General features: G+C 37.2%; 1 protein-coding gene across 2 annotated transcripts in view; it reads right to left on the reverse strand.

The window, feature by feature from the left end:
- Positions 1-16,179, reverse strand: part of ADCY2 (adenylate cyclase 2) — a 203,965-nt gene that overhangs the window by 20,137 nt on the left and 167,649 nt on the right. For both annotated transcript variants that reach the window (XM_071454599.1, XM_071454607.1), the window contains 3 exons: positions 13,762-13,899; positions 4,770-4,889; positions 921-1,105 (listed from right to left, as the gene is read on the reverse strand). In XM_071454599.1, the coding sequence (XP_071310700.1) occupies positions 921-1,105; positions 4,770-4,889; positions 13,762-13,899 (443 nt within the window). The remainder of the gene's footprint in view (positions 1-920; positions 1,106-4,769; positions 4,890-13,761; positions 13,900-16,179) is intronic.

Genomic DNA, 16,179 nt, shown 5'->3' on the forward strand with positions numbered 1-16,179 from the left:
GCCAACAGATGCAGAGCTTGACTGACAAAATCAAAGCTGCCAGAAGCACAAGCTCAATCTAACCTGTTCCCTGGTTCTCCATACCATCACACACATACTCTTTCCATTAATAATATGGAAACAAATATTTAGGTTTGTTCATTTAATCTTTATATTTAAGTGCAAAGAAAACAAACATTTTTCCCCCAAATTTTCAAATTAGATCCTTTTCCATGATTGTTACAGCACAGGAAAAAATATATTGAAACTACAGTCTGAATATCCAGATTTTCTGGTGTATGGCATATGCCATATACTTGGCCTACACAGAAGAAAATCGCCTCTTTGTTTTGAAAATGAGGTAGAAATTACAGCTGTCCAAATATTATTTTACACAACAATAACAAGAACTGGAGTCATAATTTTGGTCTTACATATTATCAGCTGTAACAAAGATTTCAGCAGCCTCACTAAAAACTTAAGATACAAATGCACAGGTACAGCAAAATTAAATAAAAAATATACATACTGTTGGTCTACTAATTTGTTCAATTACTAAGACGTTATTTGTAAGCATTTTAGACTATGTAACAGTTCTGGGGAAGCTGATTTTCTTCAGCTTGTAGCAAATATGCCCTAAAAGCCTTAATTATGTGCAGCCTGAGGTCTTAACAAACTTGGTGATGACTTCTTTTAATATCCTTTGTGACAAAAATTCAAATTAAACCATACTCTATTTCCTATAGCGTGTGATTTAAATGCCTTGTCCAGACTTCTTTTATTCTAATGCTCTGAGGTGTGACATGAAATCAAACATTTGCTGCAGCATGACAATGATTTTACATTGTGACTCAGATTACATAGCCAAACACGTGTGTTCCATGACTAAGAGCTACCATGGGTAGTATTGAACTTCAGAAAGACTGGAGTTAGCCACCTACCTTCTAAGAGGTGCCATTGCATACATAAATTTGCTGTAGTCATCCAGCATGGGCCCATGAGTGTGCAGAAGGATAACATTGTAGCCCACCAATGCAATCAACATTATTACCATTTTCAACTCATAATTAATCCTCAGGAAAACAGAACAGGAAATGAGCCCTAATATGCAGCTGTATATAAAATACTGGCAAAGAGAAATCAAATGGAAAATATTTAGAATTTGGCTTTTGAGTAGGAAATCATGCATAATAAAATGCTCAGGCTACTTTAAAAAACAAATCATTGACTGACCACTGAAGTGTGTAATCTATCACAATCTGGGACACTATGGTTTATAGACAGCCAATAAAAATAAATTTATGCTCCCTAATTTTCACCCTTTGACACTTTTGATTTACTCATCCACATTTGTGGGATACCACTGCTGGTGTTGAAATCCAATGTAGGAGTCTGTTGCCAGCAGAGTGACATAAGATTTACTCCTGTTCCACTGTAAAATTTTCATTCATGCTTGAGTCCCAGGATTACCCTGAATGTCTTGCTAGCATTTGGGTCAAGGTAAAAATGTCTAAAGGCCTGAAGCAATAATTTCATTGCCTATATTTTCACCTGTTATAAACTGATGCAATACACAGTTATGAATCTCACAGATATGCAATTTTATAAACAGCCAGGATAGGAAAAATACAAAGCTATTAACAGGGCCTATGCATAATATAAATATAAAAAATCCTTCTCTCAAATCCTGTGGAGTAAGAACCATATAAAAACACATTCAATTGCTAAAAAAAAAAAAGCATTTTCTTTCCTATGTCATATATATCAACAAAAATATGTACAGTTGAAGTTAAATTTCTGGAAAAATATTTTCTTCTAATATTTCCTGGCAATTGATTACAGCATCAAAATTAATGCTAAAACAGGAATCATCTCTAAAATCATTATCTTAGTCTTAAATATGCAACCCCTTTGCCAGAAATGCTTCCTGAAAATTACAGTCCTGCACCTTGCAAGGAAGTTTCTTTTCTGAAACTACAAAGCATTCTATTTCTAGTCATGCTATTTTCGGACTACTGTTGACTTGTTGATGGCAGCACTTTTGACAGAACCTGAATCACTGTATACTAATTTTGGAGGATCACTAAGAAGGATAATTTTCACAGCACCCATCAGACAGAATATATCTGCCATCTCAATCTTGGCTGCTACTGTAATTTGCTGAAAGATCTGGTTGAAATAAGAAATAGATAGAACTGTTATTCAGAATCATTAAAAAAATAAAACTTCTCTGTTAGCTGCATTTCAGAGGAGGTCACCCTCCAAATTCATGGTTACATAAAAATAGCAGCATTCCTTTTTCGAGTCAATATGGCATTCTAGTGTTGAAATCAGTTTTCCAAAAAGTAACAAGGAGAGGCAGTCTTGAACCCATAGCTGAATACTGTTTGACAAAGACCCAGAAATTTTCAAGTGGAACAGTCTCTGACAGCGTTTCATACAAATACATAGAATAGATTGAAAATTTCAGACAAGGGTGGATGAATTAGAGAAGAGTGGCACAGCCACACATTTCAGAATGCAGACCTTGCATTGCAGTGCAGTGTTTCAGTTAGCAACAAGCAGATCTGGAGAGTCTGGCAATCCACAGAGCAGTGAAGCTGAGCAGGTGCAGGCCCCTGCTCTGCTTAGTGCATCCCCCAGCCCCAGGACAACCTCAGCCAGCTCAGCCAACTCATCACAACCCAGGGGCCTGCAGGCAGCTCCCACCTGCTACCAACATGATGCCATGGCTTTATCCAACAGTGCAACCGCAAGTTCTCATGGAGGCCCTTTTATCTGACAGCTGAAGCAGTGAATGGAAGTGTTCCCTTTTAAGAAAATACTCCAACAGCTCAAAAGAGGAAAATCCTGGGTAACCTCTCCACAGACAGAATCTGCACCTCATGCTGTATAAATCAAGATTCTCAGCATCTAAAGGGGCATAAGCCCATATATTCTCTTTTTTCTTTCTTGTGCTAGCTAATAAAGGTATTTTAACCAATGCCTTACAGAATCTGACTGTCTTTCTTACTGAGATCACAGGTCTGGTGTGTTGCACCAGGGTAGTACACACTTAGGATCCAGCACAACCCATTTGGTCTCTTCTCTTAAAATTTAAGACCTGCAGTTCTGTGGGTATAAAGATCTTCATTGAAGTAAGAAGGAATTCTACTCCCATATGTCTATAGAGAAAAAATTACTTGAGGACAAAGTAATTTTGTAAAGAAATTTCCTAGTCGAATAAAATCTATTCCAAAACTGCATCTTTTTGATGCCAGTATTATAACTTCTATTTATTTAACATGTGGAGGTGGCAGCACTAATACAGAACTGTATTTTGTCCCAGGAGCAGATATACATGTCAACTTCTATTACACAGAACCTACAGGAGCATCGTAGCTAAACTAAACTAAACTAAACACAAAAATGTTGCTATAATTTACTGAGGAATCTTTGCTAAGTCTTTTTAAAAAGTAAGCTAAACTAATCAAAAAAGTTATTTTGGGGGGTAGAGAAGGAGGCAAATAAATTGCTTTGCTTCAAAATGAACTTAAATCAATTGGGGCTAAAGTAATTTCCAAAGCTCTTATGCACTCATTTTAGATGACATAGTCAATAGATGTCAGGTTTACTATCATAAATCACACAAAGTTTATTGACATGAGCAAAGCTTAAAACTATAACAAATTTTTAATTTAAGGAAACAAACATTTGTCAGCCTAAGTATTCAATATCTTATAGAGTGAAAAGAGAGAAATTTTAATCCAAGATTAAAGAAAAAAATTAAAAGGGTAACTCAAAAGGAATTTAAAGCTTTTTCCAGCTAAAATATTTGCAGCATCTGGGGATGAAAACAATGCTTCTTTGAGAGATGTTTTAAAGTTTTAAAATCTTTAGCTAACTTTAAATTTTCATTTATTAATGTCAGAAGTGAAATTTTAACATAATTTTTTATGCCAATCTATCAAATTGGCATAAAATTTTCGTAGATGAAAGAATTTGTTTTAATACTTTAAAAGCTATAAATCCTGAAATCAGGACACACCATTTTGGTAATTATTTCACCATAGAGACAAAATAAACTTCCTTTTCCTCCTGCTGCCACCAGCTTATTCACCCAAACCCATATATTTTGACACAATATATGGCTTGACATTTTCAACTGCAGGTCTTTTGTAATACTTTAAGGAATCACTGCTCTTTAGGACACAGGTCCCACTTTTTTTGCAGCAATGTCCTTCCCCCTCCTCTTGCATGTGCCATTGTGCTTTTGTTCACACTGAGACATCCCCTTCAGATCAGTTCAGGTCTCTTAAGCAGTGGCACATGAGAGTTCTATTCCCACCCCTCTCACACCAGCTTTCCTGAAATATGCAATGACTGAAGTGTGACAATTTCACATTTGATGAAAATGGTGAATATTTTCAGGTCAGCCACCTGAAAATATTCCCACCATGGGAAACCTGCCTGCAGACTAATCTGGCTTTCAGTGCACAGTCTGTTTTGCAGATGCTGTGTGTTATCTTGATATCTTGTAATGTGTTAGCATGGGTGAATTAAGATTCCTTGTTATTACGCTGTTTCCTGCTTTTTTAATATGACATTCATTAAAACCTCTATTTTCAGAAGTACTAATCTCATTTAACTTCCCACTTACTTCAAGTGCAGTTGCAGCTGACTTAAAAAAAAAAAATCAAGCTTTTACTGCAGTCTCAAAAATGGGTGGGTGTTTAACTTCAAGCAGATCTGGTAACAGTCAATTTAGTGTAATTGTTGTAAACAAACAAAGAAATGTGAAATGAACTTACCGGTAGGAAAAAACAGTTATTTTGTATACACCACCGTGTCTGATTACTTGAATTAGGAAAACTTGCATTTGATGAATTAAGAACTGAGGGAAAAGCTATCACAGCATTATCCAGGAAAAACTAGAAAAAAAAATCAACATATAATCCATTAGCAAGACAGCTGTTTAAGGTCAAAATAGAGAACAGAAATGGGGAAGCAGAGAAAGCTTTACATGTAACCATTTAACTTTAGTATTTCACATTTTTTGTATTTTAATTTGAAATAGGAAAAGGAAGATGACATACCATGATTACTTGTTCCTGCATTCTCAAACAAAAATAAGTGTGCTAACCTTCATCTGACACTTTCTACTTGAATAAAAGACAAAAGGCTCTTTGTTGTATTACTTTCATATATCAGAAGCTCACACACCCAAGAGACATTGAAGAAATAAACTCAATATTAATAATTCCTGGATTTACCTCAACTGAATGTCCTATTTAAAGAAAGGAAGAATCAAAGAAAGAATATGGAGTCATTACTGAAGGTGATACAATAACATCATAATGCTGACATTAATATCGGGACTGATGGAATTGAAACTGAAAAGTAGATCCAGTTATCTCTTGGGGCATCAAATTCAGCCAGTAATCACACAGGAAACCATCATCTTACAGACCCCCTTGATGCAGTGATCCAGTACTTTCTTAACAATTTAGATTTTGGTGACTACATTTATTCCATTAGTTTGAATCTCAGTATTTAAGCTGTTTCTACATTTAATCACTATTCATGGCCAGTTTGCTTGTCTTTCTTCTTGTCATAATCTCATCCTTTAGTTTTCCCATAGCTTCTTCCTCTCCCTAGTATTTAAAGTCCTAATATTTAGTGTAATCTCAGGCTTCACTGTGCTCATCAATCTATGTTTTTTCTTGTTTCTTCCCTGAAAACAAGCTCTTCATTCCCCCAGTTAGTCTGGTAGTCACCTTCACCACATATTTCTTTCAATTCAACCTTCTGGGTGACCAAAACTGCCAACACACTTCCCAGATTTTATCAGTGAGTCATGCAATAGCACTAATACAAATTCTGCAGAAAATATATTCTCATACATCCTACAGTCACTGAATTTTTAGGGTTGGAAGGGACCTCTGGAGATCATCCAGTCCAACGCCCCTGCTGTGGCACAGTCACCTAGATCAGGTTACACACCAAAGTGTCCAGGTGGGTTTTGAATGACTCCAGACAGGGAGAGTCCACAACCTCCCTGGGCAGCCTTCTCCTCCCTCAATGTAAAGTTCTTCTTCATGTTGAGGTGAAACTTGTTGTGTTTTAGTTTATGGCCATTGCTCCTCATCCTGTTGCTGGACACCACTGAAGAGAGCCTGGCACCATCCTCTTGACATCTGCCTTTGAGGTATTTATATGTATTGAATAAATTGAATATAAAAACTGAATTTGTATATCTAGAACAATGCTCCTTTGCTCACAGCTACAAAGCCTTAATAGCTCACTGTACCTCATGCAGCTGACGCTCAGACAGCTTAACACATTCTGTATATTGCTATCACCCCAGCTATTAACATCATGCTCAGCACATGTGAGGTACCCTTCCTTCATTGGGACTCACCTAGGAAAATGCAGTTCATACTTACCATGAGTTAAAAGTAGTCACATGGATGATTGTGATTCAGCTGAGTTGATATTAAACCCACCTAATTAATTAAATTCCTGAACTCATTGCCTATCCATGTGATGAGCTTCTAACATGTATCAGAATTTCTCGTCACTAATCTGTCAGACCAACCATAATCTTGACCTTTTTACAACTAAATTTCATCTTAGTTCATTTTATTTTCTCAAATCCATACCTGGCTTTTTCCTTTCTAAAATCCCAAGCCTTACTTCACAGACACTGACTGTCACCTCAATTTACTAGTTTCATAGTCCCTTTTATACATTAAATATGAAAGTCCACACGTGGTTGACCAGAGTAGAGCTCCAGAGGTCACCTTCCTCTCACATGCTGTTCCCTGCAGGTAGTCACTGAGTAACCCACCTCTGAATTATTTCTCCATTTCTGTCTTTAAATACTGTTACAGAGGAAACCTGAACTGCTTCACTCGGAGCAATTAAATGTGGGTCAAAATGGCTTATTGATTTACTAATGTTAGATCTGGTCAGTCATTCAGTCATAGTTCTGGACGGACAGGTCTTGGAAACTTCCAAGGACGGAGACCCACAATCCCCCTTGGCAGCAGTCAGCGCTGTTCATGCACAGTGACTTCTTTTATCTTTCTGAAGACTACCCAACCTCTCATGTCACCACCTGTGCTGAGTGCCCTTTAATATGTTTTATGGCTCTGCAGAGAAGAGTCTGAAGCCATTCTCTCTCTTAACTCCCCTTCAAAAGAAGTCCAAGGTTGTGGGTTTGCAAAGGTTATCTATACGCCACCTACTACCAACACCAAGCTGGCACTCACCTGTGTTTATGCAGTTGCACTTTTGGATTCCCTTGCTTTGTCAACATAACTGTGTATGTGAAACTGCATATAATTAACCTGCCATCAGTGTACTACAAAGTCAGGATGAGTGTGGAATCCTCTGAATCTTTTACCCTTGGGGAAATACCCCACACTGCTACAGATGAGGATCAGTATCAGAAATAGAACAGATAAACCATGAAAACAGACCCTACAAAATGTTAACAAACACCTACAGATTTTGAAACATCCTTCTATAACTGATCCCAAAGAGCTCTAATGACGTGCACATGAAGAGAGTTACATGCACATCTGCCTCTTCCCACAGGATGTGCGGGTGAAATGCACACACTCCCCTTTTGGCAATGCAGGTTCCCCTGCTGGCACACGCTGCTGAAAGGAGATGCAGGTATCTATGTGCACCTGGGCAGCTCCCTGCAAGCTGTCAATGCACATGCTGGAGAGAGAGCCCTGCAGGTTTGTGTGCAGGGACAAACCTGAGCAGTGGTCCCTGCTTGTCCCAGCCTGTGCTGTTGCCTGCCCATTTGTGCAGGCAGCTCACAGTATCCGACAGGCAGGCTGCTCTTGCTGGCTGAAGCAGAGGTGTGATGCCAGAGAAGTGACTTATTACAATGTCAAAATAGTTTTTTGACAGTCATCTGTTTCCACTCATAGCTCTCTGCCTCCTGTCACACATTTCCACATTGCCCAGAGAGGCTGTGGAGTCTCCCTCACTGGAGATGTTCAAGAGCTATCTGGACACAATCCTGTGCCATGTGCTCTAGGATGACTCTGTTGAGCAGGAAGGTTGGACCACATGACCACTGTGGTCCTTTCCAACCTCATCCATTCTGTGATTCTGTTTCTTTTATTCTTATTTTCACACTATTTCCTTCTCTATTAAGGATTTTCTGAAATTGCTTGGTTACTTGTTAAGCCAGCTGATGCTCACCTGCCTCTTTTGACTGGAACAACTTTGGACAAAAAAATCCCCCTCAGACAGCTTTGAGGATTTATTCTCCCTCCCTGCCTCCAGCTATTTAATAACTTCTGTTAACAAGGGCATTTGCCAAGAGAACTACATCCCTCTAACAGTGCATATACTTTTTCTGTAGACATGAAATATTTAGTTTCAGAATCCCACTTTTTGCATGTCCCCAGAGCAAAGATTATATAATCTGAAGAACTCAAACACAATTATATTACAGAAAGACATCTGACATGCATATTTATATATGTTAATTTAGAATAAAGCATTTTAATTTTGGTTTTGAACCTTGCACAAAGCATTTCTGACCTATAAATGTTACCTGCATACACAGAACACTGTATGAAATATGGTATATCTATGCATATATTAATAAATATAAAAAGGAGAAAAAAAAGGATATAGAAGTGTTGTCACCTGCCATGAGCCAAACAACACTTATTTCTGAATGATGTGTTTGCACTTTTCTTTCTTGTCTCTCATCAGTTACCTACATCTGCTATCATGCTTTGAAGATACATATTGTTCTTCAACATAGTATTTTTTGTAAGAGTAGGTTCAGTCCTACTAAGCAGTCACACCCACACAAATGACTCAAATGAAAGCAGTATTTTTTTATGAATACCAAGGTTTGCCAGGGAACGTCTGAGCATGCTACCATTACGTTCTTATTTTAACTTCATATATTCTGACAGTGTTTTCTTTTCTTGTGTTCACATGACCTGCAATCCTCAGCTGTGAGTTTTCTGCCTCACATAATGAAAATACCTGCTTTCAATGGGAGCCATGTGGTGACAGACCCTCCCCCCACAACACGGGATAAGCAAATTGGTGCATCTCTTTTGTTGTCTGAAAACAACAATAATACACTAGTTTAGATCTCATTAGAAAAGAAGCCATCTTTCCCACTGAGGTCTGAAAGTACTTGGGTGCAGAATGCATATCACAGCTTCCTTTGAAAAATGGCAGTTTGTCTGGCAGTTGAGTCAGGACTTTTATTCCCAGATCTTCACAAGAATGCCCCAAGAATAGCGTGAAGAATGATAAATTTTGGTATCATTCCCCCTCTTCCCAAGCTCAAAAGGAGAGGTTTAAGGACAGCCTGGAATGCTAAGTTCCTAATGAGACTATTATGCTTTTTTTTACCAAATAAAGGTGATGCTGAGATATTGGTAAGTTGTAAAAGGATAATGAAAATCCAGAGAGTACTGAAATGCATTTAGCAGAAATTTTAGAGCATTTTTCCTGAGTTGGTACAAAGCTTCTTAACATCAAAGTGCTCATGCATCTGTGTTATTTGGTGTCTTGTGGCATAAATGGACCAAATTAAAGTTGCTCAATAATTTCTTTTTTACGAAAGTTTGTGTGCCAAGTGAAAATGCATAACTGTCTTTGTGCAAGAATGTATTCAATCCCTAGATCCCTAGCCCCCTGAAGAGGCAATATGTAGTGGCAAGTCACTGCCTTGTTCAAAGCTCCCACCAACAGAAAAGATGAGGAGCCTGCTGGCCCTTTACAGACTCAGACAGCATGATTTTTGTATTTGACAGATATGGAGAGATGCTCACTTATAAAGGCAGTGACAGCACGACTCTATCTCTTCCCACACCTTTGAAAGAAACCAGAACTGCTGTAAACATGATTTCAGAGCAGTGTCTCACCTGCTAGTGCATCTCTGCTAATCCAGTGTACCTAGATTGATAATGATTTTTTTAAGTTCCTTAAATCCTGGAATGGATTTGTGACTGGGCCCTGCAAGTACCACTTTAATGACATTTCTTCAGCTGTGCTTTCTCCTTCCAGCTCCATGGTCAGGTCAACCTCTAGACAGCATCTATTTATTCTTCTCAAAAGACATGCATTAGGCACCTTCCAAAACAGAGTCAGTGCCAGGCACTGTGGGATGTATAATTAGAGTGTATCTGCCAAAGAGCTTAACAATTAAAAATACAAGTTCACCAACAGAGTCAGCTACACTAAAAGGAAGATCTTATAAAGAAACCAACTTTCCACTATGAGAATGAAAGCAGGTTTGATTAATTATTTCTCAATATTTGAACACAGGATCATTCATGACTTAGAGGGGGCCAATACTTGTATCATTTAAGGCAGCTTGGGCTCACAGATGTACAATAACCAATGGAGCAAAAATACTCCAGCCTCTCTCAGTATTCACATTCCTAAACATTAAGAGGAAATAGTCCAGTTGTTAACAGTTGTTAACTGTTACACTGGATGTAAAGACAGGAGAGCAAGTAATATCTAGAGAAAGGCCACAAAGATTATCAGAGGGCTGGAACTTCTCTTTTGAAGACAGGCTGAGAGAGCTGGGGTTGTTCAGCCCGGAGAATTCTCCAGGGAGACCTTCCAGTACCTGAAGGGCCTAAGAAAGACTGGGACAAACTTTGTAGCAGGGTCCGTTGTGACAGGACAAGGGGTAATGGTTTTACACTAAAACAGCGTCGATTCCGAGCAGATATAAGGAAACATATGATGAAGGTGGTGAGGCACTAGAACAGGTTTCCCAGGGAGGTGGTGGATGTCCTATTCCTGGAAACACTCAAAGTCAGGTTAGATGGGACTCTGAGCAATCAGATTCAGTTAAAGACATCCCTGCCCATGGCGGGGGGGAGGGAGCGAACTACATGACTTTTTAAGATTCTTTTCAACCCAAAATATTCAATGATTCTATGATCCTGAATGTTAAAGCTGGTAGTTAGAGTAATGAAGACTTAGTGGGAGAGTACAAGCCTGAGATCTTTTTGCTTGTGCCAAGAACCAGTCATGCATTTGATGCAGAAGTCACTGAAACCAAGAGCTGTTGCAGGACTCTTTTATCATGCACGATTCCTTGAGACCTAATGAATCCCAGAGGATGATAAGGCACAATCATTTGATGTACTGCATGCAGTCATTCATTCAGTTTTCAAGTAGTAACCCTTCACAATCATGCAGTCCTACTGTCTCTCTGGGCCTCCTGTATTGCTCCATGCAGGATTCTTTCTCCTGATCAGTTTAGGCAGATCAACTTGACAAAAACAGCTTTCCTCAGCCACTGACAGATGTCTTACTGTCTATCTAGCACCAGATCTAATGCTTACCCTCTCCCTTCAGCTCAGAACTATTTGATACTTATGTGACATTAGCCAATTTTTAACCTCGCTTTGCTGATCAGGTCTACACATATCTCAAACCTGAACAAGAGATTTAGACATCAGCTGAAACAGCTAATTTCAAATAAAATTGCACTCCCACTCTTCTCCAGTCTCCCTTGACCATGAAGACTGAGTTTTAGTTGGCATTTTGGTCTTAATGATGAATTATTAGGTGTGGCATGGTTAGACACTCTTTATCTCCATTAAATCTTAATGGCTACATTTTGCCTTTTGCTACTGAAATGGCTCATGGAAGTAAATGCAGTTAACGGACTCTGCTATTAAGTACATGTTGCTTGGAGATATAATAATGATACTTCAGAGTCTCTCCCACAATTTGCTAATGCAAAATTCACAATCACATTTAAAGTCATCTTTGCTAGTCAAACTATTAAGGTTTAATTTCAAGGTGGGAATTCTACCTAAAATTACCATCTCATGAATACCATGGAACATGATTATTTGTAACTCTGTAACATTGCTTATAAGGCACTAAGACTTTAAAATACAGCCTATTAGGTATTACTGTAACATTCAGTCCACATAAAACTGGACGTGAACCAATAAAATTAAAACCTTTTTCTAAAAATTATGTACAGAACAACTCCTTTTTTTCTTGCTAGAATGTCTTTTACTGCTTGAAGGCCAAGTTTGAAGTGGGCTGTAAGCACTAGTAGAACTTTAGTCTAAGTGAAAAACAGTCGTTGACTATATCTCCTTTTACATTTTTTTACTTAATAAATAACCATATGCATGAAGCCTAAATCAACGTATAATTTAAACCCAAGTAGGTCCTTTATTTTCTTCTGATATATTTACAGAGTTTAAAAAAAAAGAAAATCTAGCCTGATCTTCATTTTACAGGTTACTAAATCTCTGAGATTTTTGCTGTTGTATAACTTTTGCATGGCTAAAGGTTATAATTCAAAGAGTTTTCAGCTAATGGACAATCAACAGCTTTTCAGAATAATTGTTTCCATTGCTAACTGCTTTCACTGATGAAAAGTCAATTTATATTCAGTTTTATATTATTTTCAGCCACTGCTTCTTTGAGTTTCTCCTCTCCCACCCTTACACACTAAATTCACTTAGGTGAATTTTAGATTTTGGAAATGGAATTGGTTTTGGGTTTCTCTCCTCTCCTTCAAACAAAGCAGGAAAAAGAAAGAACAGAAAACCAACATTAACAAGACTAGAAAAATTTAACAATAAAATGGAGAGAACATTCTACCAACTATTTCAAGCGTTCACATTTAAAAGCCCACATTACATCATTTGGACAAGTTTAGTACTTAGTGTAATACCTGATTGATTAAGGGTCCCCTGAAATGTGGGAAAACAAAATAAAACAGTGTAGGCATTATCAATATCTAAGTCCTTTATAAATCCTAAGTAACAAAAGTACCAGCAACTCAAGCAAGCATTAGGGTTGCAATTTCAAAAGCACTGAACCTCACTCACTTGAAACGTGAATATTTATGCATTGATGTTGTGATGAAAACATTGCCTAAATAAATGTCAGAGTTCCCACTTTGCAGATGCAGAACTGAACTGAACACTTTCACGGGTTTACAAACAGAATCCACCTTAGCCAACAGGGCAAAACAAAGGAAGACTTTTGATCCCATGTATTGCTCATCCCATTAGACAACAGACCTTTCAGACTAAATGAGATCATTAAGATTCATGCTTTAGGCAATCTAATGACAGATCTACTCTATAATTGCTTACAGATTTACTCTATAATTTACTCTATAGTTGCAAAGGAATAATAAAATTACATAGATTTTCTGTTAGGAGAGAAAAGCACAGGTTGAAGTAACTTAAGTAAACATAAGCCCTAATGAATTTGTAGGTCAGTACTTTTGAAGTTTTGACGTAACTCTGAATTCTTTTCTTATTTAAAAAATTCAAGCATGTGAAACCAATAATGTACACATTATGATAATTTTGGGGTCAGCAGAGAAGTATCACAAAACTGAATAAAGCTTGGTTTGTTTCACACAAAGTCTTCCACAAATCCTGTGAGGAGATACTTCATTCTCTCAGCAATGCTGCTTTTCTAAGTGACACACAGATGACTAAGGGACTTGTGCAATTCAAACCTGAGATTTAATTGTTTTCTGTTCATTATAAATAATATTTTTTTTAACAAATTTAGCCAGGGTCTGAGCTCTTTTTGAGCACCCGGTTTGCAGAGGTCTCAACTACACAGTATGTTTTCCTTTGCTCTGCTTTACATTTCTGTCTCAGCCAATTGCCACGCAGGTTCCTGGCATAGCAACAGGCCATAAATTTAACATCTAAACCAATACTGAATAACAACAACAACAACAAATCTTAAATGGACAAAGAAACAGGAAAAAAATACTCCTTTTTCCCTTACCATGTTGAATACAGCCATGGTTAATATTATAGCAGTGGTTGTCAATGTAAGAGTGATCCTTGGCCAAGGACGGTTTGCAATTATTCCAGATGATTTCAGGATCCACAACAATGAAGCTGATGCTTTCTTGCTACATTGCTAAGTGCAAACAGTTTGGAAAAGAGAAAAAAAAAGATCTTTAGTATATTTAATTAGTATAAACAAGGGTAGAATTAGGGTATGTCAAGACTGAGTGCAGTAATAATCTTACAGCATTGCACAGAACTATTTAACTATTGTAGTCTCACGAGAATGACAGATGATGATTACATGAACACAAAGAAAAATTTATTTAAAATACCTGCCATATTATCACTTCCATTAAATAATTATAATTTGCAAATACCTTACTAAATATTCAATACATATTACTAATAATAGCAAAATACAGAGCTGACAGCAGTGTCATTACCTTTAACATCATCAAAACCTCGAAAATGAACTGACCTGCCTTGACTGAATTGAAAGAGTCATGTTTAGTAGCCTCTGGAAACTTCAAAATGTAAATAATGACTCTGCAAAGTCTCTGACACAGAATAAAGGCTAGATGTATCCCTGGCAGCCCACAAAACAGGAAAGCTTTCAGGCTTTTCTTTCATCTTTTTGGAGTCTTATTTGATAATTATTTTAAATGGAAAATAACTCAGCAAAGCAAATCAACCTTCCCTAAAACTATCCAGAAGGCAAACAAGCATTTCATAAAAAACTGGATGTAAAATTTGACAAAAAAATATTTAGTGAATAGAAAAATTTTCTTGTATAATGAGAAAAATTAACAATAAAAAACTCTGACTCATTTAATCTGTTTCTAAGAAGACATTGCAAAGTCTCCATTCATACATGTATAGTGCCTAGAGGCACAAGCGGCTTACAAAGAATAAACAAGGATTTGTGACACATCCAATAAACATTAATTTTCCCAAAACTTTAACAATGAGGAGATAAGGTTGCCTAGAAGCATCTTGTGCCCTTTCCAAATGTCAAATTCAGTTTTATGCAAACTCCTGTAAAAAAGGCAAAGAAAATTTAAGGAACATGACAATCCCACAAAATTAATTGGTTTTTTTCAAAGTGTGCTTTCTATTTACTTAATATTATCTGAGATGGCTTTACATATTGTTTTCACCCTTGCCCCAGCCATCAGCAGAGATACAAGCTCAGGAAGTCTAAAAAAGGGTACTCAAACATGAAAAACTACCAAACATAGAACTTATTTTACAGTACTGATCTATTTGTTCAGGTTCAATAGCTATGGCACACCATGCTAAATTACACCACTACCCTACATGTGGGGTGCATTTTGCATGACAATCTTTATCATTCTGCACGTAAATATTCTGCTCCTAATTATACATTATTTGGACAAATCCACTGTATATGCAGAGCTTTTTCACATATTGTTTCCATTTATGACAGGGAGTTTTGCATACTGAATTGGACAGATTCTGAATTCAGTTCCAGGAAGGTCAAAACAATCACTGGAATCTTAAGGATGGACAAAAAAAAGGGAAAATATCAGGCAGCTTTTATATAAACATTACTCTTCTCCCTTATTAAAAACCCACCCAAAAACATAAACTCAAAGGATCTGTATTTTTGAACAAAATATTCCTGCTCAAAAGCCTTTTTGACTCCCCAACCTTGTTCGTCAGTCTTAAGTACATAGCAAATTTCAAGATAATTTGAAATCACACATAGATTTTACAAAAATTTTGTCATCCCTCCCACTTCAATATAGTAAAAAGCACAAAGTATTGATTGCTGCTGTTGCTACAGGAGGGAAGTGTTCCGATGGATGCAGGGAATGGATCTGAGTAAAAATGAATCATTCAGTTATCTGTCTAGTCTGCCTAAAACCCAATTAGTCAGGGAGCATGGATTTATGGCAAATTAAAACAGTCATGAAATCGTGCCCTAATTACTCTTTACCTTTATTATTGCTCACCTGGAGCTTTACTACAACTTAACCTACATTGTTCTGTGACTTCCTTGGAAATTTAAAAGCAGCTGGATAAGTTTAAATTGCCTTAGGCACAAAAAACTAGACAAGTACACTGAGAAAGTACTAGGAATATAAAATAGCTAAGAAGTTATATATATATGTAAAGCTGTACAATGTGGTCTTCCTGAATTACATTACATTACATACTGTCCAAGGAAAGCCTTTAGGACTAGAAATTCCAAGAAAATAAACTAATGATGGAAATAAATTATATGGTCTAAACAAGATAAATTGAATTATGAATTTTACAGGGTTTATGCTATCTGATGAGAACCTGATCAAATCAAACACAAATGGTGATGATCAAAAGGGCAATGACAGTTGATGAGTAACATCATCAACAGAAGCCACTGAGTTTGCTGCTTCTAAGATGACTG

Source organism: Agelaius tricolor, unplaced genomic scaffold, assembly GCF_023055355.1.
Source record: "Agelaius tricolor isolate 1412-34295 unplaced genomic scaffold, bAgeTri1.0.p SCAF_2, whole genome shotgun sequence".
NCBI classification, from domain to species: Eukaryota; Metazoa; Chordata; class Aves; order Passeriformes; family Icteridae; genus Agelaius; species Agelaius tricolor.